Source organism: Canis lupus, chromosome 20 (assembly GCF_003254725.2).
Source record: "Canis lupus dingo isolate Sandy chromosome 20, ASM325472v2, whole genome shotgun sequence".
In the NCBI taxonomy this organism is placed as follows: Eukaryota; Metazoa; Chordata; class Mammalia; order Carnivora; family Canidae; genus Canis; species Canis lupus.
This window is the reverse complement of record NC_064262.1, coordinates 9,651,460-9,678,637: the sequence shown is the minus strand read 5'-3', so window position 1 is coordinate 9,678,637 and position 27,178 is coordinate 9,651,460. Positions and strand designations below refer to the sequence as shown.

At 52.4% G+C, this 27,178-nt stretch overlaps 1 protein-coding gene across 2 annotated transcripts; it reads right to left on the bottom strand.

The window, feature by feature from the left end:
- Positions 1-286: 286 nt before the first annotated feature.
- Positions 287-27,178, bottom strand: SSUH2 (ssu-2 homolog). 2 transcript variants are annotated; one of them, XM_035703613.2, is made up of 12 exons: positions 27,125-27,178; positions 17,463-17,561; positions 17,009-17,090; positions 15,400-15,532; positions 14,196-14,256; positions 12,790-12,914; positions 11,698-11,760; positions 9,958-10,043; positions 8,506-8,598; positions 7,830-7,935; positions 5,708-5,815; positions 287-930 (listed from the first exon to the last, which is right to left on the bottom strand). In XM_035703613.2, the coding sequence occupies exons 1-12, from the start codon at positions 27,150-27,152 to the stop codon at positions 784-786; spliced, it is 1,131 nt and encodes a 376-aa protein (XP_035559506.1). In that variant the 5' UTR covers positions 27,153-27,178; the 3' UTR covers positions 287-783. The 2 variants fall into 2 exon arrangements, with proteins under 2 accessions (XP_035559506.1, XP_025306774.1); XM_025450989.3 differs by having other exon boundaries at positions 15,400-15,529.

Sequence of the window (27,178 nt, the reverse complement as noted above, 5' to 3'; positions counted from 1 at the left end):
TTCAGCCCATCCAACTCAGCAGCGCTCTTCTCCAGCTGGGAAACACATCTGTTTCTTCAGTTGGCTGTGCATGACGGCCACTGCCCCTCAGAACCGCCCCAGGGGGTGGAGCCCAGGCTGCATGGAGAGGTGGCTTGCAGGTGTCCCAGCCAGCAGCCACTATCCACGGCCAGACCTCAGGGTGAACCAGCCTCCCACCAATAACCTCAGCTGCCCCCACCTGCTCCAGAGCCCACCCAGCCTTCACATCTTCCAGGTGAGATCCCAGATATCACAGAGCCCGACATAAATGATCTCCACTGTGTATCTGAAATCCTAACCCACAGAGCGGGGGCGGGGGGGTGGGAGGCTTTGTTCTTGGTGCCTTAGAGCACCCTTCGGGACACATTAAGAGGCAGCCGGTTTGTAGGATATCTTTCAACATCTGAATAACGCTCAGCTTGGCAAAAGGCTCACCCTAGCATTGGCCCAGCAGAACTGAGACAAGCTAAAGGGAGAGGCAAAATCAAACCACACGCTCCATCGGGGCGAAAGCTTGGGAGACCAGGGGCCACTTAAATTATCTGTTCTAAAGAAATGTGTGTAGCTGGATTCTCGTAGGTTAAACACATGATGTGGATTCCTCTAGATGAGCTCTGGAAAGCTTGACAGGTGATTCGTTGAACTGTCTAGAAGGACATACTGGGATTTGTATATGATCGTCCAGTGTAGCCAGTCACTCAGGGACCTCATTTGTCCTCCTTGGGGAACAAGAGTGCAGGCTCTGGAGATAGCTGAGCCATGTCAGATGATGGTGCAGCCACAGCAGTACCGCTCAGGGTAGTCCACCACATACACCCTGTGGTCAGTGCCATAGATGTAGTAGACATAAGTCTGTCCTTGGTACCAGTAATGAACTTCTGTGAGGGGGATCAGCTCGATGGTCTGGCGCTGGGGAGACAATTGGGCAAGAAAAACCTCAGAGTTCTATTCAAGTCACTTGCCTGCTCAAGAACCTCCAGTAGCTCCCTACTACCTGTGGGATGAAGTTCACACTCTGGAGTTGGCCTTTTGGCTCCCATGTGCCCTTCTAGGTGTCTCTCCTATTACACTTCTTCACACACGCTAAGCTCTGGTCCAGACTAACTTCTCAGCTTTCACCACCATCTGATTCCATGTGTCACAAAGGGAGGGTACAGCCATCCCCGGGGGAGTCCCAGGATGTATGGAAAGCCACCAGCCAAACGGGACATCTTACAGAAACATTAGTTTTTAGATGGGGAGGAAGGGCAGGGAAAGGTGGAAAATAAAGTCATTTTAGGGCAGCCCCAGTGGTGCAGCGGTTTGGTGCTGCCTGCAGCCTGGGGTGTGATCCTGGAGTCCCGGGATCAAGTCCCGCGTCGGGCTCCCTGCATGGAGCCTGCTTCTCCCTCTGCCTGTGTCTCTGCCTCTCTCTCTCTCTGTGTCTCTCATGAATAAATAAATAAAATCTTTAAAAAATAAAATAAAATAAAATAAAATAAAGTCATTTTAAGCGTTTCTATATTAAAACAGCCATGGAATGAATGAATGAATGAATGAATGAATGAATGAATGAATAAATAAATAAATAAATAAATAAATAAATAAATAAATATCAGCCATGGAGATATTAGGGAGTAGATTATACAATTTGAATGAAATTTTAAGGTAAAACACTGACACTAAAGAAATTCCAAAGTCTAGTGGTCTGCCTCAGGCTTTTTTCTCGGGACCCTCCCTCACCACACTCTTGCACTGACCTTACTTTAAGAGAGGCCTTTCTCAAATCCTCCCTTTCTTTTAGAAACAGGGAAACTGAGGCCTGCAGGCTCATGGAATTTCAGGTTTGGAAGATGATCCAGGTCAAGCCCCAGGGGTTTAATGCTCAAATCCCCTCCCAGCACCACCCTGTACCTAAGAGCCTGGGCGCTCACTCCGCCAGCAGAGTGGTCCTAAAGCCCCTCATGCCCCCACCCCTGCTCTGAGCACTTGCTCTACTACCTCCCAAAATTGTGGGGCCGTGAGTGGAATGGAGGTGACACTACTAAGACACCCACCTCCATCAGCTTTGGATGCTGCTTGGTTAAGGGCAGCTGCACACAGCTAACGTAGGAAAGTTATTCCTAGTCGCTGAAGCTAAGCTTCCTTGGGGATGTACTGTGGTCCAGGCTCTGCGTCAAAGCCCCAAAGTTCTTCCGCACAAGATGCTTCTTTGTCCCAGACTCACATTTAAGGGTTCCCAAACCCAGAGGGAGGTGGTGTGGACAGCCCAGGGCTGGGTCCTTTTTGGGAATTTCAGGAAGTTCCACTCCTTGGGGACCGTTCCAAGTCCCCTCACTCTGTAGGTGACGGTCCAGGGGCCGCCGGAGAAGGGGAAACAGGCCAGGGAGCGGATTTTGAGAAGCGGGGTTCCTCACTCCACTGGAGGGACAGCCAAAGGGCAATGCGACATTGTGGCCAGAAGAGGGGACTCAGAGTCTTCCATGAAGTTCCCTGAGTGATCTCGTACTTGCTTTTTCTAGGAAATCTAGATCAAAGCTTCTATGCCACAGAGCTGCTGAGATAACCAGAGAAGACCCGGAGACTTCCTGTATGCCAGAAAGTGGTCTCTAAGTGATAATTTTGGAAATCACAGATAGAAGATCCCTCTGCGACATTTTGTTATAGAGGACATGAAATGGGGACCAGGAGACAAGAGAAGGTGGGAGCCCACGTCCCTGCTCCAAACGCCTGGGCAGACGGGTCAGGATCACTCTCGTTTCCAGGCTTTTCTACCAGGATCAAACAGGAAGCAATAGCCATACCACTGCCTTCCTGCCTCCATTTGCTTCTGATCCAAAAGGCCTCCAGGAAAAAAAAAAAAAAAAAATCTTAATTTAATTTAATTTTTAGAAAGGCCTCCGGGTCTGAGGCTACAGATTGGTTGGGACATCAGCTGCCATCGAGTGGCTGCCTTGTGATCAGCCACGGATCTGTGTGCATGCACACCTTGGCCATGACCAGGACCAGCAGTTTCCAGGTCTGAGAGCCATGGCGGGGGCACCGTGTCGTGACAGGCAGGTCTCCAGCTGACTCCACTCGCTGACTTCTCACTCCTGAACAGAGTGATCTTTGCCTGCAGAGGCAGGACCAAAAAGGTTCACCAAAGAGCCCTTCGCTCCCGCTGCTCTGAGATGTCCACCTGCCCCGGGTTTACCCTTCCCGCCTCCGGGACTGGTTCCCAGGGGCCTGTGTTGCCCAAGTCAGGACTGCGCTATAGGGGATGTACTCCCCAGGGGGAAGCCTGGGGACATCCGGGCCTGCCACCGACACGGCGTGATCTCGGGCAGCTCACTCCCCCTCTGCAGGCCTCAGTTTTCCCAGCTCCCACATCAAGGACCCAAAAAGGACTCAACTTGTCAGTCTTCGAAGTCAAAGAGGCTCAGAATAACCGCGAGTGTCTGCGAGCTGCTGAACTTGGGCCCTTATCTTCTTCCCCTTCCCAGTGACGTACCTCAATACTGGGGGCTCTTCGTGTGACCCACACCATTAATACTAGTGAGGCAAGACCAAAGTCCCCCAGGGACGATGCTCTGGGGGCTTCCATGGACAATGTTCTCGTCTCCCCCGTGTTCCCACAAATCTGCTGCTTCTCTGCTACTCACAGCCCATTGCTCTTCCTCGGGGTCCTGTCCTTGGATACAGACCCTCGCACACAGGAGCACAAAGTGCCTTGGAAGTTGTGCCCGATGATTGGATGGTGCCAAACAACAAAAGGCCAGCTCCCTCATCTGCAGGCACACGGTTGCTGAGGTGTAACCGGCGCTCAGAGCTCCGACGGGATGGGGCAGTCACTGATCCCTTGCCACACTGTGCCCTTGTGTGACCCCTGCCCCTCCAGCTCTGGCTCCCCTACTCCTTTACAGGCTTTTTCTCCTGGGAGCCCTTTCTTGATAAATGTCCTGCACACAAGCTCTCATCTTGAAGCTGCTTCTGCAGACCCCAATCTAAGGCAATGTCCAATCCAGCTCATTTTAAAGATGAGGACATTGAGGCCCTTAGAGGGCAAGAGCGTGGCTTGGGGCCATGAGTCATGCGCCAGAGCTGGCAAGCAGGTGCTACCCTGGTAAATGAGCTGTCCCTGCAGTTTCTGGCCCTAAATCCCTGTCAGCTGACATATCCCAATAAACCTGCACTGGCTTTGAAGGAGTTACGTATCTTGAATGCAGTGAGTAATCACCTTAGGCTTGGCACTAGGGAAGTGGGTTCTGCTCCTGGGCTCTTCCACCAAGAAGCTGTGTCACTTTAAGTGAATTACTTCCACTCTCTGAGCTTCCTCTGATTTACTGGGAGACTCATGGGTTTGGGCTAGGCAGGGGTAGCCGACAATAGCCCACAGGCCAGAGCCAACCCATCAGCACATACAGTATTCCTAGCATTTTTTTTTCAGCTAGCTTTTTTTTTAATTTATGATAGGCACACAGTGAGAGAGAGAGAGGCAGAGACACAGGAGGAGGGAGAAGCAGGCTCCACGCACCGGGAGCCCGACGTGGGACTCGATCCCAGGTCTCCAGGATCGCGCCCTGGGCCAAAGGCAGGCGCTAAACCGCTGCACCACCCAGGGATCCCATTCCTAGCATTTTTAAACGTTTGTTCTCAATATGGAAAAATTAGAAGGTTTCATATAAAAATCCGGTTTTTTAGAAGATCTGAAATCTCTGCCCCTGTGCCGATGCAGAAGATGAGTGGTGGCCCACCCCTCTGGATAGGGAGGCTCTCCCACCCATGATTTCTGAGGCCCACTACAGCTCCAAGAGGGGCATCATTACTTTTTAATTAAATGTATCTTTTTCTAGCCTGCAAACAGGGGAGATGTGCAGAGAGAGAAGGGGAAGTACTCGTTGCAAAGGGACCAGAAGGAAAAGGGGCATTTTGAACACCAGGTTCCAAAGCAAATTATTGCATCTCTAGCAAACCCTGAGGTGGTGCCAGCGTCTCCTTTTCACTCATGAGAAATCGGACTTCAGGGAAGAAGTAGCTGGGCTACGACCACATTGAGACACAGGAGAACCAGGATATAAGCCCAGGCTATAAGACTCAGGGAGCCCGGGCGCTGGCCATTCCCTGGCCAACCCCTCTCCCCCGTCCCGGGTCCCCCCAGACACCTGCAGCCGTGACCACTCAAAGCCGCAAAGCAACACCGCCACCTCGTGGGCCTCCCAACACAGCACCGGAGCAACCCTGCCCTGGAAGCCATCCCAGCCTGGAGACGCCTGGGATTTGCAAAGTGCTCCCAGGGGCAGGACTTGGGGCTCCAGACTTGCCTACCACCCCGAGGCTTGCACTTTTCTTCCCCCTCTCTGAAGATGCTAACCCACGGGGTTAGAGTCAAACTCATGCTGAGCCACGGTCCTGCCTGAAACCCTACGATAGCTTCCAGTTGCTCAGGATAAGAATCCTGCTCTCTATGTCCAGGGGTCCCACCTGCCCCTGAGGCCCCACACTGCTCTGCTCTCTGCCCTCCGGCCACATGGCTCTGGTCAGTGTCAGGTACTCCCTCCGCTTCCTAAACCGGGGCTCCTTTCCGCCACCCTTCCCCTAGCCGACGCCTCCCTCCCTCCTCTGGAAGGGGCCCCCCAGCAGAGGGAACAGCCCATGCCCTCCTTCATGGGACCAGAGGGCCGGCCCCAGAAGTCTCCCAACGGGCCCCAGCCCCCACCCCACTCACCTGCTGCAGGACTCGGGCCCGGGAGGCCAGGGCAGCGCTGTGCTCCGCAATGCCCCTCTGGGAAGCCAGAGAGATCTCCCGCAGCGGGAAATCCACAATGGGGTACACCTGCCGGAGAGATGCAGTCGCCTCGCTGCCCTGACCCAAGGTGTCAGCACCTGAAGCCTTGCAGCTCTGATTCACAGGGGGCAGGAACACGAGCCCAGGTAGGAAAGGGCCTGAGGCCACTCAGTGTTTAACCTCCAGGGGACTTTGATTCCAACCAAGAAAGGGGGGCTGTGGGTAGAGATGACTCCTCTACCTGCACCCCCCTGCTGCCGTCTGACTCAGGCTTGGGGCGGGCAGGGGTGCTTCCTGAGGGGCCGATGCCTGAGCTGGGCCTTTAGGAAGCCACACTGATTTGGGGCAAAGGAAGGAGTCTGAGAATTACTATTCCACCATAAAAAAGAAGGAAACCCTGTCCTTTGTGACAACATGGATGGACACTGAGGCCATTGTGCTAAAGGACATAAATCAGTCAGAGAAAGACGAATACTGTAGGATCTCTATGCTGAATCTAAAAAACAAACTCACGGATACAAAGACAGATTGGTGGTCGGAGGGGAGAAGGTGGTGGAAAGGTACAAACTTAGTTATAAAGTCGGTCAGAAAAAAAAGAAAGAAAGAAAGAAAGAAAGAAAGAAAGAAAGAAAGAAAGAAAGAAAGAAAGAAAGAAAGAAAGAAGAAAGAAAGAAAGAAAGAAAGAAGAAAGAAAGAAAGAAAGAAAGAAAGAGAAAGAAAGAAAGAAAGAAAGAAAGAAAGAAAGAAAGAAAGAAAGAAAGAAAGAAAGAAAGAAAGAAAGAAAGAAAGAAAGAAAGAAAGAAAGTCGGTCAGTCCCGGGGATGTGCCGTACATCTTGGTGACTATACTTAACAATACTGTGTTGCATATTTGAAAGCTGCTAAGGGACCAGATCCTAAAAGTCCTCATCAGAGAAACTAAAAACCGTAAGTATGTGGTGAGAGATGTTAACTAGACATTGTGGGGATCATTTCACAACACATACAAATATCGAATCACTGTGTTGTACACCTGAAACTAATACGGTGTATGTCAATTATGCCTCGATTTTTAAATATACATGCTATAAAGTGAGGGGAAAAAAGCCAATCTGAAAAGGCTACTTACTGTAAAAAAGAGAGAGAGAGAGAGACAGAGAGACAGAGAGAGAGAAAAGGAGGCTGAGCACCTGCCCTCTCAGAGAAAACAAGCCCTCTCAGATGTCCCATAAAAGCCAAGTTTCCTGCCAAGGCCTACAGCAGAGGTTGGCAAATCTCTTCTGTATAAGGCCACATAGTAACTATTTCAGGCTTCGTAGGCCATCGGGTCTCTGTCTCAACTACTTGACTCTGCCCTTGCAGCAGGAAAGCAGTCACAGACATATGTCAACAAACAGGCATGGCTGTGTTTCAATAACACTTTATTTATAAAAGCAGGCCAAGGGCCAGAGTTTGCCAACCTCTGCCCTGCAGGACCCCCCCCCCCCCCCCCGCCGCCCCCATCTGGCCGCTGGCACCTCTCATGGCTTAGCTCCTTACTCTGCACAACCCACATCCCTCCTGTCCCACTGCCTTGTGCTGCTCCCTCTGCTGGACACCTTGGCTCCAGAGTCCACACTGTCCACACCCCCACTATACACTGTTCCAGTCTTTGCCCAGGGTCACCTCCCAGCACCCCCCCAAAACCCCACCCCACCCACTCCTGTCTCTTTACCCTGCTGGCATGTTTTCGGTGACCCTAACCACTCTCTGACACGAGGGCAAGACGTGATTACCTTCTCCCTTCACCAGACTATGAGATCGACCTGGGCGAGGGTTTTGTTTTACGGTATCCCCAGGGCACTATCCCCAGAATAGCGCCTGCTAGGAGAGGAGGGTCTCAAGCTTTGTGTCAGGGTGTGGAGGGAGGAAGGAAGGGGGTGAGCAGAGAACTGGCCCTGCGGGGTCCCAGCAGGCTCTCCCCTGCTCAGCCCCTCTGTTCCCACCCAGCCGGTCTTCCCATGAGGATGCAGCCCTCCAGGAGGCGGGAGGAGGAGGGGAGGAGGAACCCAGCTTCCTTCGTGATGGTTCAAAGCCCCCCTTACCATGGTGTTTTCATCCTTAAAGAGGCTTTCTCCTTTGGCTTTAGCAAGGAGCTCCCCAGGGCAATTCAGGCGGTGCTCAGACACAAACTCAAACAGGCTGTTCTTCCTGGAGGTGACGAGCAAGAGGAGCAGGGCACATGGCACGTTGGGTTAAGAACAGAGGTTTGGAATCAGTGCCGGGCTGGAGGGCTTGCATTACTACTGCTGGGGCCTCGGGAAAGCTCTTTAGCACCCTCATCTGTAAAATGGCAAACCGCTAGAGTCCTGACAGTTCTGTTCTAGAGCCTCATTTTGTCCTCAGCTGCGAGGCGCTTAGCACGGTGCTCACAGGACAAACCCATCACGCACGGGAGCCTTCCCTGATGGGGGCATTTACGACACAGGGACTCTGTTCCAGAAGAGACGGCCCAGGCCTCGAGTGGCTGCTGCACTAGAAAGTGGCGATGTCAGAATTTGAACCCAGGTCTGTCTGTTGTAAAGCACGCCAGCATCCAGCCACCCGACCCCCTTTCCCAGGGACCTCTCCTCTTCCCAAGGTGCCTGAAGCCCTCTTCTCCTGGCACGAGTCCCTGGACCAGGAAAACCCCAACCACCTGGAGTTCTCCGCAGAAACCAGTCCAGGCCATGTCCCCCGGGGACCCTCATCAGGCCACAGTGCTGAGACGCTGCCACATACCACATGATGACCAGCTGGATGAAGTGCAGCAGTTTCTTCTCCCCCTTGCAGGTGGCGCAGGTCTTGTTTCCCCTCCCTGAGCATGTGCTGCACCTGAGGGGGGCACGTGGTCAGCACCACTCAAACAGCTGCGGCGTCCTGGTGGCTTCTCGAGGGCTCACCCCAAATCCTCCCTCATAGAGGTGGACTGAGGTCAGCATCAGTTGCTTCCACCTGCCCACCATCTCGACCTCCTGCTTCTGGTGGCAATGCCCCTGGTCCCTTCAAAGACCACCCTTTTCCCACCCTGACCACACAGATTGTGGGCTCTGTGACCACCCCTTCTGTGACCGGCCTGGGACCTGGGTTTGGCCAATCAGCTTATTCCATCTGTCTGGCCACAGTGGCTGACGCAAAGATGAGCAAACATGAGTGCACCCGGGTGAGTGCAATGAGATCTGCCCTAGAACTTTGTTAGAAACTATCAGGAAAGGGACATCCTCATCTACTGAGGTAATGAAGCTTGGAGTTATTGGTTGTCCCCTCTGTCACCACAAGAGACAGCATGCCTAAGAATGAAGCCAACACAAAGAAAAGCAGGATGAGCGATGGAGACAGAGTCCTGGTGACTTTGTTTAAGCACCTGGATCCAGCTGTACCTGAAGCCATCCCAGAAATATAATCCTGGACTTTTCTGTTCCAAGGGCAGAATTTTTTGTTAAGCTCATTTGAAATAGGATTCTTTGACTTGTAAACAAAAAAAAAAGCTAAGCTTCTCTCCAAATCAAAGACCTTCTTTACCAACCACAGGTGGTAGGTCTGCCAAAGCTTTGCTCTCTGGCTTCTTAGAAGGATGGCCTGGGTCAAAATGAATCAAAGGTATCATCAACCAACACAACTTTGAATAGTCTCACTCCTCATGGTTTCCTGTTTCCCTCTAACGATTTATAAATAAATACATTAAGGACACGATTTACAAAATGCAATAACCCACTATTTGCAAAGCCCTGTGAAGAGAGATGGAACTTTGTTGATTGTTTAGTCAATCAACCAACCTTCCTTGATGTCTCCACTCAGGCTCCACAATGAGTTATAAATAAGGGTTTGCCTCGGTCCTGATCCTCAGAGCTTTACAGGTCTCACCTTTGGGTGGTTTTCTGTGGTTATTTCCCACCACATGTGCAGTCTCTCCTCCTTAAAGCACCCCTTCCCTTCCTCTCAGCAGTGCCTCATTCCTTACATCTGGCCCCTAGACTGCTGGACGAGGTCTAGTCTCGTCTCGAAATAGCAAGCCTGGAGGAAAGCTCACCCACTCCACAAATATTTACTGAGCACCTACCAGGCACAGCACCCTGGGGCATAAGAGCGACAAGACAGGGCACCTGACTTCCCTCCAGAGGAGCAGACAATGAAAAGCAAGAAGGCCCAGAAGTGAGAGCTCGTCAGCTCAGCGCTAGGGAGACCCACTCCTACCTCCGCCTGCCAGACCCTGAGCACATCTGACACCTCCGGGACTGCTTGGCTTTGCGCTTGGCTCCGCTGCAGGAGGAGCATCTCACCTGTGGACACAGCACAGCCTCAGCCCTGCCGGCCTCCCAGGGAAGAGGGGCAAAGGGCATCTGGAGACTCGGTTCAAATCCCAACCTGGTGACCCTGAACAAGCCACTTCCTCTCCCTGGGCCTCAGTTCCTTCATCTGTAAGATGGGAAAGGTGGACGTTGTACATCTCTGGGCCCCTCCAGCTGTAGCCTTCAAAGATGCTACATCCTCACATCTGTGTTTCTCCTGAGACACCATCTTCCCCTGCTCCTCTCTGATTCCCCATGACCCCTGAGAGTGCACCCTGACCAAACAGCCACGGCCAGACAGACTCAGAAGGGGGGCAGGCTGGCTGAGTTGGGGATGGGGAGTTCTGTCTTGGAAAGGCCTCCAGGCTTTCCAAGAGTGGACTCTGGAGACATTGCAGGGAAAGCCTGAGGGAGGAGGGAGAGGAGGAAGAGGAGCAGGGGTGGAGGGAGAAAGTATAAAGACCGCAGGGAGGGGCTCCAGGAAGGCCGAGAGGAGGCATGTGGCAGGAGTGAGGGTACAGGAGACAGAGGGGGCGGGACGAGCCATAGGTGGGCCCCATAGGTGGCATGTGAGTAGGCAAGGAATGCACGCAGCAGATGGAAGGTGGGCAGAGAGAAGGATGGGGAGGGCATGGCTTAGGGTGGCAACTGGTCAACATGTGTCCAAAAGATCAGAGCGAAAGGAGAGAGCTGAGGACACCTGAGGAGCATGGTCTCACTCCCGGGAGCATCAGCAGCCTTGAAGTTTTCTGAAGAGAAGCCTGATGGCGCCAGAGCTTGGCTGTGCACGTAGGGACCTGTACTAGGTTGAAGACCGGCTCCCTCCACCCCCAACCACGACATTTACACCCACCAGAACCTCAGAATTGCCCTTGTTTGGAATTCGTCCTGGCAGATGTCATTAGTTAAGATGAGGTCATGCTGGACGAGGGTGAGCCCTAGATCCGGAGCCTGGTGCCCTCAGCAGAAGGCCTGAGGAGACCTGGGACACACGTCGGGAGAAGGCCCAGGACAAGAGAGGCAGAGGACGGAGTGGGGAGCCGAGGGTCAGGAGCGGCTGCCAGGCACTAGGAATGTGGCTCGAGGTCTCCCAAGAGAACCAACCCTGCTGACCTCTTGATTTTAGCCTTCCAGCCTCCAGAATGTGAGAGAAGAAATATCGATCGTTTTAAGCCCCCTGGTAGCCATAGGGCTCTAACACAAGGTCCCCATCCATTCTGCCCCCCGAAGCCCCCTGAACTTCACCTCAGGCTCATCACCGCTTACTACATGTGCTGGTCACTTGTCGGTCTTCCCCAGGACAGAGGGTCCCTGCTGGGAAGGCCCTCAGCTCTGAGTCCTCTTATAGGGCCCAGCACTGAGCGAGTGCTCAGTCTCAGGGAGTGTTTGCAGACAAATGAGAAAAAGAGAGAAGAATTAAAATCATGAACCATAAACCATCCAAGGGAACAAAGGCCAGTAGCAAACAGCCGATCCAACTTGCCCGTTTTACAGGTGAGCAAATGGAGGCCCAGAAAGGGAGGATGACTCGCCTCAGGTCACACTGTTAGTGGGGGAGCCCCAGGCCCCCAGCCCAGCCCTCCATCCCCACAGGGCCCCTCCTCCTACACAATCATTAATTCACCAGCAGCCACACAGGACTCACCATGCCGGCCCCATGGCAGCCGCTGCACTTGTAGCGCCCACGCCCATGGCATTTGTGACATTCCTGAAAGTGAGAAGCCCTCCTTGGCTCCAGTCTCCCAAGCACCAAGGCCTCCTGATGTCAGCAGCCCCACACCCACCCCATGGCGTCACCAATCCAAACATAGGTACAGCCGTTCAGGCCCAGCATGGGATGATGGCCATTCTCACTTGACTAGGATTCCAAAGGGCCTTGAATGCCAAGCCAAGGAGATCATGTTACCATTTCCTGAGGGCCCCAGCCCAGTCTGTTCTCCAAGCTCCACGTCCTAACTCATGCTCCCAGGCTAAACCACAAAGGCTGGTGTCCTCGGCCCATTGGGCAGCTAAGAGGTCTTTGGGAATAGAAATCACAAAAAATGCACAGCATTTCTGTGAAAGGCAAAGAATGGGCTATTGCAATCTAATCCCTGAATCAAAACAGCTTTTCCACTCCTGAGAAAAGAATAGAACCCTCTCTTGACCTCTCAAAGTTCTCGTCATCACATGATGCTATGAAAACTCATAGGGGAAAGTTACATACTTGATCAAGTTCTACAGTGAAGATGAGAACATAATAGGGAGTTCCTCATCTGAGGTTTTGTGATACACTAGACCAGCCTCACTTCGTGTCGGGATTATACTTCCATAAGACGGGATAGAAGTCAAACTCTGTCCCTTTACTGAAAATCCAAATAATGTTTGAGATTTGCTTTATATCCATTTCATTCAGCACTTCAGCTGTTTACTGTCAGGCAAAAATAAAAAACAAAAATAAATCTAAAACACTCAGATGGTCTCAGGAATGTGAACACTTACTGTTTAAAGCTGGTGACAGTTTGGTAAATGGAATCATCCCTTCGCTATGTGACTACTCCCTAATTTGCATGGAATTTTGTATGGGTCTATATTCCATGCTCTGGGGTTCCTTAGAATTCGCCTTATGGATAGCCACAGCATGAACCAGCGGTCTGCATTCTGGCTTTCCTTTCTAAAAAGAAAAGGTTTGAGGAAATATGTAGTGTCTGGGAAACCGGCTCAGAGAGAAGGGCAAAGACGCCAACAATCATGTTACCTTGACCACTGACGAGTGAGGGACTTGGAACTTCCTCGTGTCTTCATGAAACATCGGGGGGACCTGGACCCTGATGTCCCAAAGTCTGGGGGAGGTCCCTCTTTGTGGCCCATCCACTGACTGGTCTGACACAGAAAGGGATCATTGTAAGGCCAGTGAACAGCTGCAAGGACAAGCTTTCATTTATCTACCAAATAGTATAGAGCCTTCACTTGATGCCAGGCACTAGGCAAGATGCTGGGCCAAGGGACGGGTAGACAAGGCGCCCCTCGGAGTCCATGGTTAAGCACCCAGGTGTTGGAACTGAGCAGACCTAGTCTGACTCCTGACTCTTCCTCTTCCTAGCTGCGTGACTCCAGACAAGTTATTTTACCTCTCCGACCTTAAACTCTCTCACCTCCAAAATGAGAAAATAGATGGCACCTGCCTACCAGATAGGATGGTAGTGAAAATTAAATAGAAGGCATAGAAATGCTTAGCACAGGGCTGGCCCGTGAGACAGATCAATAACAAGAACCACCATCACAACTGTGACCATCCCCACCTCCTTCCCCTTCCTTGTCCCCACTCCTCCGTTCAAGGAGGTGCGGCACAGCTACAACCACGATACAACGTCATGGGATATGTGGAGTACTTTGGATAAGAGCTGCATGAATGCTCGGAAAGCCCAGAAGACTGACTCCTTCTATTGAGGATGGGGTCAGCAGGTAAAGAAATCCTGAAGGGCTTCATAAAAGAGGTGACACAGGGGGCACCTGGGTGGCTCAGTGGCTGAGCATCTGCCTTGGGCTCAGGTCCTGATCCCAGGATTCTGGGATCGAGTCCCCCATCTGGCTTCCTGCAGGAAGCCTGCTTCTCCCTCTGCCTATGTCTCTGCCCCTCTCTCAGTGTCTCTCATGGATAAATAAATCTTAAAAAAAAAAAAAAAGAGGTGGCACAGCTGCTGAGTCTTGAAGGATGAACCAGAGATGTCAGCAGAAGAGGAAGGGCTTAGGGCTTCCCAGAGGGAACCCTCAGCCTCCAGTGGGGTTCAGCAGCAGGTGGGATGGCACGGCGAACAGGGTCCTAGGGACTCTGGGAGACACTGGGGGCGGCCTCCAAGGCAGGCAGATGCCCAGGCACACACACTGCCTTTGTCTGTGGCCAGGCGGCACCAGTCTGTGGCCAAAGGCAAACACTAGACTTTTTTAGGTCCTCCTGCAAACCGCTTTCCGGACAGGAAGGATTTGCTGAGACCAGCACTGGAAAGCCCGAGATGAAAGCCCACCCGCTCATTTCACAGGGAACGGGGAGACCGAGGCTGCACGCAGAAGAGCACCTCATTCAGGGTTAGTGGCTAAGACGTGTCCTGATATTTTCCACCAGCCCCTGTCAGATTTGCTCCCAGTTAAACTGAATTCACTTACTAGTAAAGGGTTGAAATGTCCATTCACTTATCCTTGATTCGCTAAAAGTCTCTAGTCGATACTACAGAGGAAAAAACAAACCAGCATGTTCACACTCATGCCCTTTAGGAAGACAGCATGCCACAGAAAGAGGACGCTTCCCCCCTGCAGAGGCTCGGAGGGGAAACTGGAAGGCCCCCTGCCAGCGCCACCAGCTGCTGAAACAAGACTGCACCAGGGATCTCTGCTCCAGATGCCCCCAGACAAGCAGGGAGATCAGTCAGCCCCAGGAAATCTCTCCTGGCGGGCTCACAGCTGGGGCGATCTCAGCCCCCCATTTCTTTTTACCCAGAAGTGTTCTACAAAGCAAGCTGTGGAGCAGCAATTGCTCTTTGACAGATGGAGACCGATGGAATCTGCTTCTCCAAACATCCTCTTTGCAGGAATTTTTCCACCTGATGTCAAGAGCCTCCTTCTTGATCACATCCACAAAAATCCCAAAACAGTGAGGGATCTTGGACATCAGCTGGCTCCTCCTTTGACACTGGAGGAAACAGAGGCTCAGAGAGGCCAGGGGACTCGCCCCCGGTCACACAGCGACACAGGAGCCTCCTCCCCCAGCCTCCCACTCTGACCTCTCACCAGAGGGTGGCTGGGCCAGTGAGACTAGAAAATAGGAGTTTTAAATCTGTCCCCTCGGCCCTGTCAATGCAAAAGGTGACATAGGTACCTGCGTGGTCTCAGTACCAGACAGAGGATTTCCCTGGAGCTGCAGGCCCAGGGGGATGATGAAATGATTCGTTGGCACAGATGTCACTTGGGGGATCAAGGGAGTGGATGGAGCTTTCTCGGCCCACCCCTCCTGGAGGCGGGTTAGTCATGTGTTTCAGGACATGGACTTTGGTACCAGCAAGAGAGTCCCAGCCCTGTCACTTCTAGCTGTGTGTTTGGGGCAAGTGACCTTACCCCTCTAAACTTGCAGCTCCTGCCCTTGAACTGGTGACCGTAATATCCACCACGTGGGGTCGCCCCTGAGGACTTCGTAAGACATACATGTAACGTGCTCCCCACGATGGCCAGCACATTCCAGCTTTTCAGCAGCTACAGACCAACAAGGGCTTTCAGCGTCACCACTATTCATAGACACCGCCCCCCAAGACTCCTTGCACCCGTTTGACATCACAGAGGCCGCCCCCAGGGGCCCGCCAGGCCCAGGCCCCCTTACCCTGCAGAGGGTCTGCTGCTTGAGCTCCTGGATGACGAGGTCCCCGGCGGCCGCGCTGCCATAGCAGCATTTGGAGCTCACAAAGCTGAGGAGGGCTTCACGAGCCACTTCCTCTGTCACCGTGGGGACTCTGCTGGGGACAGAGCACAGACGCAGGGTCTCTGGAAAGGGCCAGCCAGCACCTCCGGATGCAGATGAGGCCGGGAGAAAGGGAAGGGCCCGGCCGGGCCCATCACACTCATGAAGCTCCCGGGGCTGCCCCGGGGACGGCAGCTCTGGCCCCGGGGGGCCGTGTGAACCCATGTCCGCGGTGGGAGCACAGTAGCTCCTTCTAGAGGACAGCAAAACTGCATGAGCTCAAGCGCGGGGCTCATGGGAAGGGCTGAATCTTGAACCCAAACACACACACACACACACACACACTCACATTTTGAAGATGAATTATGCCATTTTACAGATGGGGAAAACTGAGGTCTGCAGAAGATGTCACACAGCCAGGAGGAGGCAAAGTTAGGCTAGACCACGCTCCTGCCCTTGGAGACCTTGACCTCGGGCAGGAGCTGTGAGCAGTGCCCACCGGAAGACCCCAGCCAGGAGCTACCTGACTGCGGTGCCGACACAGAGCACGGTGGGCCGCAGCGGCAGTGGCTGTGAAGGCAGCAGCTAAGGCCCCTTCCTTGGCAGTCTCCCTGGATGCCTCCCCCTCCTCCTAGAAAACCCTCCGCCCAGGCCCAGCTGCCATGTCCCCTCCTAGCGAAGTCCCCCCGTGCCAACACCTCCAGGAAGCAGGAATCCTCTCCTCCTTCCTCCTCCCTCACATCTTCATTTACTTCTTTCTCCGCAGCAGCCCCACTCCAAAGGCCCGTCTCAGGCACAGCGATGTCTCCAGCACCCCTGCCTGCGCACAGAGGGGCCTGCGTGCATGCACCCCAGGAGGTGTGGGCCCGGAATGGTCAAGAGTGCTCCACGGAGGAAGTGGGGTCTGCCCCGGGCACGGAAGATGGGTGGCCAGGGAGGAGAAGGGGAGGCGCTGCGGGCAGCAGCGGGGCAGCAGCAGCCAGGAGACCCCTTGAAGGCAGGACACAGCCAGACAAGAGGCCAGACCCAGAATGCGGGCCTGCACCTTCCCTCCACACCAAGCCGGCTGGGAAGCCGGAGCTCCGCCCAGAGTCCTGGGCCCGGGTGTCAGCAAGCTTCTCTAAGGGACTCGACAGTAAATCTTGTAGGCTTCATGGGCCATACAGTCTCGGCCTCAATCACTCACTTCGGCTCGTGTGGTACAAAAGCAGCGACAGACAGTCAATAAACAAATGAGCATGGCTCGATTTACAAAAACGGGCAGTGGGTTGGATTAGGACAGCCCCTGGTCGACACCGTGGTTCTCAACCCCAGCCTGGTAGCCAAACAGCCTGAAGAGCTTGGTAGAATCCACCTTCCTGGGCCCCGTCCCTGGAGAATCTGGTCCAGTAGGTGTGGCATCCCGATGCACTGTCAGGATTGACATCCGTAGACCCTAAAATCCCCAAGGAGGGGCTCTGGGGAGGGGGGGCAACGGTGACGCGAGGGTCACCACATACGATCCTCTGTGACGGCGCTCGCTGCAGCTCACCTGAGGTCCATGAATGAGGACCAGCACCTTTGGTCCAGGGGTCTCCCGGGAGCCTCCAAAGGTGGAAAGAATATCTGCCGACCTGGAGGAGAGAGGAGTCCGGGGCTCAACGGCCTAGCTCAAAGGCACAGGCATTCGTGCGGTGAAGGGAGGAAAGACTGAATGTGCGGCCGGACGGGACGAAGGGAACGAGTCCCACATCCTAAGGCACCTAATGCGAGAAGAATGGTTCTCACACCTGCATGATCCCAGTCTTAAAGGACATGGATATGGTCACGGAATGTTCGTGGACACAGAGTCGTCCCACTCCCCCCACCCCGATGGTGACAAGAGGTTTCCCAGGACCCCCCCAGGGGAGGGGCGAGCTGTCCCGGCCTGGCCCGTTCCAGAGAGGTCTCCCCAACCAGCCCAGGCCCCGGGAAGAGGCTGCAGAGGCAGGCGCTCGCGGACTTACCACCTCCTTGAAGAAGCCAGTCATAGCTGGGCAGTCTGTCCAGGAGCTCAGCGGGCGGCGCCGGAGGACTGTCGGCCTCGAAGCTGAGGTCGGCCACACCTGCGGAGGGAAGGCAGTCCCCAGCCTCTGGGAGGGACGGGCGTCGCCGTGACAGCCGGCAGCTGTGCTCACCGGTTAACTAAGCCAGTCTCGCTCTGGCCCCCGTGGCACACACATTTGCAGGGCAGGCAGGGATGGGGCGGGGTGTGCTAGTGGCAGCACGAATAATCACGCTGAGAGAAGCGTTCAGAATGGCAGCTCCTGTGTGCTGGGCACCTATTCTGGGCCGGCCACCATGGCAGGTGCTTTATTTAGTTCTTTTTGTATATTTTTTTATTGCAGTTCGATTTGCCAACACATAGTATAACACCCAGGGCTCATCCCCTCAGTGCCCGTCACCCTGTCACCCCAACCCCCCTGCCCACCTCCCCTTCCAGTACCCCTTGTTCATTTCCCAGAGGTAGGAGTCTCTCATGGTTTGTCTCCCTCTCTATTTTTTCCCACTCCGTTCCCCTCCTTTCCTCTATAATCCCTTTCACTATTTTTTATATTCCCCAAATGAGTGAACCCATATAATGATTGACCTTCTCCGGTTGACTTTCTTCACTCAGCATCATACCCTCCAGTTCCATCCACATCAAAGCAAATGGTGGGTAGTGGTCGTTTCTAATGGCAGGTGCTTTAGAAACATGACCGTATTTCAGGACCCCAGGAGACATACTGATTTAGAGATGCTCACATTTCTTCGATGCTTCTCTCATCAAGAGATGCATCTGTATCTCCTCGCCTTGACCCTGGGCAGGCTTGCGACTGCTTCAAGCAAGGGAACACAGTGGAAGCAATGAAGAGACCACAGCTTCTACTTCTTCCCTCCTGGAGCACTGCCCCCTGAGCCGAGCTGCCGGGTCAGAAATCAGGCTAGCTTCCTGGGAGACCACGTGGACTACATGTAGACCCATGGACAGAAGCCCAGCAGAGCCCGGACTTCCAGCCGCCCGTCCATCCTGCCAAGCCACCAGGCCCACGAGCAAAGCCATCAGGCCCGCCAGGCCAGCTGCCTGCTGAATACCACTGATTGACCCTGTTATGGACCACATGTCGGTGTCCCCCGGACATTCATATGTTGGAGCCCTGACCCCTGATGGATGGCATTACAAGCTGGAGCCCTCGGGAGGTGATTAGGTTTAGATGAGGTGGTGAGGACACAGCCCCTGTGGTGGGATTAGTGCCCGGGCAGGGAAAAAGACTAGTAGGGCTCTTTCTTTCACTGCCCTGTGAGCACACAGTGAGAAGGTGGCTGTCTGCAAGCCAGAAGCAGGCTCTCACCGGACCCTGGGTCTACCGGCACCTTGATCTTGGCATTCCCAGCTTCCAGAATTGTGAGAAATACATGTCTGCTGCTTAAGCAAGGCGGTCTATGGTTTGTCGCAGCAAACAACCTAAGACAGACCCTAATCGGTTATACAGGGAGCAGAAGGATCACCCAGCTGAGTCTTGCCCAAATTCCAGACCTGCAGAATCATGAATGATAATGAAATGGTGGTTGTTTTAAGGCACTGGGATGTGGAGTGGGTTTTTTTTATGCAGCTTCCTGCAATGGGCAGTCTTTGCTCTGGGACTCCCCGCAAACCTGGGCAAGACTTTCTTGGAGCTACACCACAGTCTGAGGCTCCTTCCTTCCCGCCCTCCTCTCACAGGTGTCTACCTGCAGCGTGGTCTGCCCACACCGGCTCCCTCTCCTCTTTTCCCTCCACATGTGTTTCCAAGGGACCTCTGACACATCTACTGCCATCTGGGTGTCTACTTGGATGATCCAAACTGACGCATATTGTCCCATTCTCCTAATGAGGAAATGGGCTCAGAAAGGTTGTGGCTCACCCAAGATCACACAGCCAGTGAGTGACGGAGCTGGCTTCAAACCAGGGCTCGTTGTTCTCCAAAAGCCATGTTCTTCCCACGTACTTTTCAGATATATGGAAGAATCATTCACCGTATATCTGCTGTTAAAAACCTCACCTTAGACTCCTGCAACTAATATAACACTATGTTAATTATACTTCTATTTTTAAAATTTAAATTTTAAAAACCCCTCAGCTTGGTCTGTCAGGCTATGACAGAGATACACAGCCCTGAATCTCCAAGGAGGAAAGCATAAGGTAAGAAGAACTGGCTCCCAGGGGGCACCTGGGTGGCTCAGTGGTTGAGTGTGTCTGACTTCAGCTCAGGTCATGATCCCATGGGATCGAGTCCTGCACCAGGCTCCCTGCATGGAGCCTGCTTCTCCCTCTGCCTGTGTCTCTGCCTCTTTGTGTGTCTCTCATGAATATATAAATAAAAATCTTTAATAAAAAAAAAAAGAACTGGCTCCCAGAAACAGACAACTCATAAAGCACCTCCCAATACCTGCTGCTACTCCCCACCCTCCCACCTGGAGATACAGGAGGCAGGACTTCTAACTCCATTTAACATGAGGAGTCTGAGGCTCAAAGAGGTTATCCAGTATTCCTAGGATGCACAGCAGTGAAGTCACAGCAGGCTAGGGGCTCCTTGTTCCAGTTCCAGCACACTGAGCCACCCCCAAACCTATTCCCTACAGCCCCCCTGCTGGGAGACAAGAACTCCTCATCTCTGTCCTTGCAGGAGCCAATTTGATTACAGGAAGTTGACTTTAAAGGGCAAGCTGATAAATATGGCTGGTGGAAAGTAATTCTCTCCGCATGAAGTCACTAAACACACTCTGGTCACCAGCTGATCCCCCTCACCCCTTAGATCCCTTCTTTATTTTTTTCTTTTCTTCTTTTTTTTTCTTTTTAGCTCTTTAAAGCCTACAGCTCTTCCCCTCTACAAAAATAAAAAGTGTCTGCCCTGTCCTTTCAAGTTCAATAGAAACAGAAGCCAGAAGAAGCAGCAGATCTTGTTCTAAGCTGGAGCAGCTGAGTCTATCTGGAAGTGGGACCGCAGGTGGTGAGGAATGCTGGAATGCTGAAACCCACAGCTAAGAACGGTGGAGGGAGAAGAGGAAGGCAGGGTGTCATTAAGACAAATGAACAACCTCATTCTTCCACTCCCCCTAAATTAGAAATGTCTTAGTCCTCTGACTATAAGAAATGCATATGCATCTCTACAGTTTCTCTCTGCAGGAAACTTACAAAAGAATGTTTCTAGATGCAGACAGTGCCTGCCTTAGCAGGAAAGCTTATCTTTGTAAGCAAATGATTCTGCGCAGACACACGGGAGAGATCTGGGATACATATGGGTGTGATGCAAGGGGACAGCATCCCAAGGCTTCACACTGGTGCCTGCCCACGTGTACTGAAGTCCCCAAGATGATAACTCACTAGGAATTATCGCTCATACCTGGCTTCTCAATATCGTTTGCTCCTAATAGGCTTATTAGCATTTTAAGTTCTTTTAGATGCCAGGAATCAGCAAACATTTTCTACGAACAGCCGGGGAGTAAATACTGTGGACTTGTGGGTCATATGGTCTGTTCACTCACTCAACTCGGCCGAGAGCAGCCATAGCTAATGCACGACGCAGTGAGCACGGCTCTGTTCCAATACAACCTTGCAAAAACGGGCCGTGGGGCAGACTTGAGCCCTCTTTTGCCTTCCCTGCCTTAGACATCCCCTGTGTGCATAGGTCCCCTGTGTGTTTGAGGGGTTCAGAAAGAAGGAGGCTGGAATTTGAACCTTTCTGGGATCAGGGCCCAGGCATGTCATTGCAGTTCCTGTGAGCCCAGGTGTCAGAATTAAGGATAAAGGTCAGGGTTGGACTGTAGCCAAGGGTGTCCCGAGTCAGAATTCCTGAGGCACGGTGGTTAGGGACCTGGGCTCCGACACATCTGAGTCATGGACGCATGATACCGAGCCCCCCACACAAGCCCTCCCTGCTGCTGTGACACACGCAGATGGTACTAGTGCCCCTCGGGTAGGACAGCGTGCGCTCGGCTCTTAGCCACGAGGCTCGCATGCAATAAGTAAATGCTCAGTCAAGGCCTTGGCCCGGAGGAGGGAGGGTCTTCTTCCCCTTCCCTTGTGCTCCTTTAAGCCAGAGGGGAAATGTCAAGTGTAGAGAGAAAGGCAAGACTGTCACAGCCCTCTCCCCGGGCAAGGCCCTCGCCCACCCCCACGTCTGGGGCCCGCTGGGGCATCCCCACTCCGACAGCCAGAAGACAGACACACATGCTGTGGCTGCGACGCCCAGCTGGAAACCAAACAAAGCGGCAGGAAAAGGGGAAGAATAAGAGGTGGGAAGCTCAGGGCTCCATCCATCAACCAGGAGCCGCCCTGACCTCTCGGGGCAGCCCTAATTCGTCAGCACTAAATTAATCTCACCATTATGTTATGTACAAAAATAAAGGGCTCCAGGCTGACCTGCAGGCAGATGCGTCATTTCCTGGGCCGATCAGCGGGCACAACAGGAACGTGGACGTCGCGGGTCATTGTGTGACGCCCAGCGTGGGGCGCCCCGAAGGGCCCCCCAGCCGCATCACTGTTTCCCCGGGGTCGGGGCTGAGCGCCAGCTGGGCCACCCCACCCTCCGACACGCATTGTGTCCCGTGGCTCACAAGGGGATGGCGCGGGCCTGATCTCTTTTGCGCTTGACAATAGCCACCGTTTTCCTTGCTTTGCAGAAGAACGAGGAGACTGAGAGATGCGACGTGGGGCACGAGGCTCACACACTCACGGCAGAGCCAGGAAGAGAACTTAAAACTCAGATGCGGACTCTAAGCCGGTGACCTGTCCACTTAGCCGAACGCCCTATTGCTCCACGCGAAGGGCATCGAGTGGTTGCTGAGAAGGCTTTGCAGAGCGTCTCTACGGTGATGCTCACCAGCCACCAGCTATTTTTCTTTTGTGTAGAAAGGAATTTTTTTTCTTGTGGAGCAAGGTGTAATTAATGGATAATCGCTTTAACTTCCTCTTTTTAGAATGCCATTCCCTTTATTTCAGAGGATAAAAGGAGTCCACATCCTCTGCCTCTGATTCCAGTCCTAATTATCTTAAAAGCACTAAAACCATGCCCCTTTTCTGCTCACATGGCTCCCCACTGCCATCTTGCTTTTGTTTGTTTCCTACCTTGTCTCCTCCAAGAGGGGTGAGAGCCCCCTTCAGAAGGGAAACTCCCCCCTCCTGCACAGTCAGTGCACCAAAGTGCACTGTGGTTAGAATTACACTGAAGATGGGGCAGGAGAGACTCAGGTGGCCAAATCCACACAGACATAAAATAGAATGGTGTTGGCCAGGAGCAAGGAGGAGAGGGCAGTGGGGAACTGTTTAATGGGGCTAGAGATGAAAGGATTCTGGAGATGGATGGTGGTAATAGTCGTACGATAATGGGAAGGTACCTAAGGTCACCGAACAGCACAATTAAAAGTGGTTAGGATGGCAAATTTCACATTACATGTATTCTATCATAATTTAAAGTAATAAAAACGGGAGAGTCGGGTGAAGATAAGAGAAAGAAAAAAGTCCCGCTCTGCCGGGAAGAAGAAACAAATAATTGGCTACATTATTTAAAAGCCTTCGTAGCAAGACCAGAAAGCCTGACCAGGCCGTCCCACGTCTTAACCACGGTGGCGGCTCACCACAGCCCACAGCTAACGTCCAAGCTCCGGCCTCAGCGGAGCAGGCCCTGTATCCACAGGCCCCATATTACCTGCGGGACAGAAAGAAGAGATTCTAGTCTCCTCCCCGGCTGTAGGGAAGAGACCTGCCCATGCTGCCTGGAACCTGAAAGGGTGAGAGAAGAGAAAACAATCACTGTGGCCCATGAGGGAGTGAGGACAAAGAACAGAGCAGAAAGGGGGAGGAGAGAGAAAGGCCTCTGTGGGAGCTTCGGGGTGGGAGCCAGTGAGAACACATTTGGGAGAGCAAACATGGCGCCCGCCATGGGAGTGAGACCAGCATCAAGGGGCATGGGGAGGGGGCCGGGGAGAAGTTCTCCTTGGGGTCCTTCAGGCCCCTGCGGCATGCCAAGAGAGAACCCAGCCAACGTTACAACAGATTTTTCAGTTAGGGTGTGGAGCTCTAGCTTTGTAGGAAGTGTCATCACGCCAAGACAAGGCCACAGGGTGGGGGTGGGAATTCTAAGTGCTGCCTTGTCCTTCGGGACACTGATGTGTGCGTTCACCCTGGCACATGCACCGAGTCATTTCATCCAGGGCTTGTTCTGGGGGTTCCTGCCCATGACACACCCGCTCACCCCCTTCGGCTGGACTCAGCCCAGACTGGATCTCCTACAAAGCCTGCCCCGCTGTGCCCCCGCCTCCCCTCAGGACTCTGTTCCACTCTCTGCTGTTGCTTTTGCCAAACAGCTTTCTAAGAATTATTGTAAAAAGTCTTTCTGGGGTCGGCCTCCCCCACTAGGCTTTGAACACCCAGGAGGTAGGTCAGCGCATTCATCCTTATGCCCCCAGCCATGAGCGCAGCACCAAAGAGCTAGCCTACTGTGTCATCTGGGGGGGACATCACTGTATATTTTAGGGCCCTGGTCTTTTTTCCCGACAACAGGGCTCAGGGAATATAGTCCCTGAGACGAGCTATTGGGAAAACAGAAAGGGACACTCTATCTTTCTGCTAAGAGTTGCCCCAAGAGGTCAGGGCCAAACTGACAGGGAGGGCCTGTGCTTCTGGTGGCCGTGCCCCCATCCCAGGGGGTCCGTGATGCACTAAAGCCCCACAGTCAGTCGCCAAGTCTCTTAGAAGCTGAGCCCCTGCCATGAAGTCCAGCATCTTTCCTACCAAGTTATCCTGAGAGCTTCATCCAATCTCTGGTCTCTAATTCAAAGCTGGGATGGGAGGAAAACTGATGAATAAGTCTTAAGGGAGCAGAGCTGGCCTGGGTACCAAGGGATGAGCCCCATCCCTCAGCAATGGGTCACTGATGGTGACAGTGGTGTGGCTTCCGATCACTGCTCCCCCTCCCCAGCTATCAGTGCTCAGGAGTAAGGAGTTGCCACCTGGGTCATATTGTCCAGAATCACAGCAGCCCTGTCCTTAAATTACGGTTGGAGGGTGGGGGCCCACCTTACTTGAAGAGGCTCTTGCACATCATTTCTGGGAGGGGGGTCAGTCTATAATAAAATAAGTTGTATACAAGGGATATGGTTCTTAGAATAAGGGAGGGGATTTTTCTGCTTCATTTCTGGGCTAAGACATCTCCCTCCCGGACAAGAGTGATTGAAACCACATTATATCTGGGACTATTGAAAAAACAGGACCTGGTCATGCTAGAAAAGAAAAAACTCGGAAGGTTTCTTATTTTAAACAGGGAACAGACCTGTACTGAGTAGCCTTGGGGGATCGGGGTGTAGAACCAAGACCAAAGAGTAGTAGTTCCAGGGAAAGAGATGTCAAGGGAATGCAGAAGAATTCCTGACAGCCTTAGCTAAGGAGAGGGGACCAGCCTATCACTGGAAGTGCCCCTGCCAATAGCGAGAGGTGCCCTCTAGCCGGGATGCTGTGAGAGGCAGCCCGGTGGCTTACGATGGCCGTGCTAAGAGGCCCTCATGGTGACTTCTACGTGGATGCCACATCCAGAATGTCTCTGTCTGTGCCTCCTTTTGGTCCCAAAGTGTGTCACTGGAAGAAGATATGCTGCCTCTGAAGCTGCCCACGTTACAGATTCAAAAACTGAGGAGACAGCATTTTGGGGACTGGGGAAAGTAACTCACCTGGGACAAAGTGGGCAGCGACCTCTCTCACCTAAGGAGGGACATTTCAATTACGTGAGTCCCACCACAGGCTCCCTCTCTGAAACCTGGACAAATATTGACCTAGTTTCAGATTTCATCAGAAATGAAAGACTTTAAAAAAAAAAGAAAGAAAGAAATGAAAGACTTGCTTCTAGAAACTTTCCTGAACAAGCCCATACCTCGCAGTAAGACCCTATGGTTTGATTATATTGGAAACCAGCATTTAGGTGACCCTTTGGCAGAATCAGAGTTTTTAGAAGTTTAAGGGAACTAAAGAGTTAACCTTGCTCTCACCTGGCTTACCAAAAGGCATGATGCCAAAACAGAAACACTGCAGGTGAAAGTATTTTTCATTAATGGCAGTTTACTTTTAAAGATCTGGGAGACATAGTCTGATCATTTTCTAGAGCTATCATTTATTCCATCCCTGCTCAACTCTAAGTGACGTTACAGGCACTTCACATCCAATTAGTCTTTTACCAATTCTTCCAGATGATATGATCTATATTTTCAATGTGAGAAATGCAGCTCAGAGAGGTTAAGTGACTTGAGCAAAGTCACCCAGCAATTAGGAAGCAGAACTTGTATCTGAATCCAGATCTGACCTAGCCCATTGCTACTAAGAAACTCCAAGTATAAACTGAAAGACTGCTAAGGAGCAGTATTTCAAAGAGGAAAAGTTACATTGGCTTATCAGTAGAAGCTTATAAGATCATGGCTACACAATTCCCAATATGTCAGAGAGCAGATTAGGTCCATCTCAAATACATGATAAAATATCTCTGTACAGTCTCTCATTTCAATATGAAAAAGGATTCCAACAAGATTTTAAATGTGTTGCTGAGATTTGCATGGGTGTATTTCATACCCCGCTTCAGCTCTGAAACCTAAAGCTTTCAGCTACCTACATTAAAGACAATAGTGCTGGATCTGCAAAGGACCTTCAAAGTCCCCAAGTTCGGGAACTGTGAAAATGAACTCGTGTCACAGGTCTCTCCAGGATTCAAATGAAAGCTGAGGACCACCTCCCTTCTCCCCGCCCCCCAAAAAAAGTACATTCATACAACATTTTGCCTTCACCTTCATGGTCTTCAAATTAGGAACTCCTGACCCATCTCCTTTTATATCTGGGGAAACTGAGACTCAGAGAGTTTAAATGACATAACCAATTCAAAGCAGAGCCAGGACCCGAACCCTAGCCTCCCAAGCCCCAATCTTATAGTCTACCACACTGCCCCTTCCAAATGCAAGATCAGAAATTTCTTTTTTTTTTTAACATAGCACATTTCTTCCTAAAATGCCATGTCCATCTTCACCTCTTTAAATAGTCCTTAGATTCCATTGTATTTCTGTTCCAGGAATGACAGCATCGGGGCCACCAGGACTGTGTTTCTGGAGCAGTAATGAACAAGCACCTCTTTGCTGGAGGAAGATCATGAGTAAAGACCTTCCAGGACACTTTTTTAAAATTAACCTCATCTCAGAACTGAGCCCAAGTGCGGTATTCAGGCTCACCTGTGGCTGGGGCAGGAGCAGGGTGGGGAACTGTCAGCCAGAGAAAGGAAGATTGAAGAATATGAGACTTGGACGGTGTGACATGGTCAGGGAGGAAAGTTCTCGACTGGGTTGTTATCCTCTTCCTCCTCCACTGCCCAGAGGCACACTCTGGAAGAACAGCCAGCAGGCTGCAAATGGGCTTTCCACGAGGAGGGAAGGAAGGAAGGAAGGAAGGAAGGAAGGAAGGAAGGAAGGAAGGAAGGAAGGAAGGAAGGAAGGAAGGAAGGAAGGAAGGAAGGAAGGATAGATAGATGCTCTCTGCAACACAGACCCAGAACCCAGGACAGCACGGAAGACAGAGGGAAGATTTTGTTGGGTCAGTGCTAGCCCCAGAAGTGGGCGCCCCACATCTCCCAGCTGTACTTACTGTCCTCGTCACTCAGATCCCTGTCCATGGTGCAGACGTCCAGCCAAGGAGGCG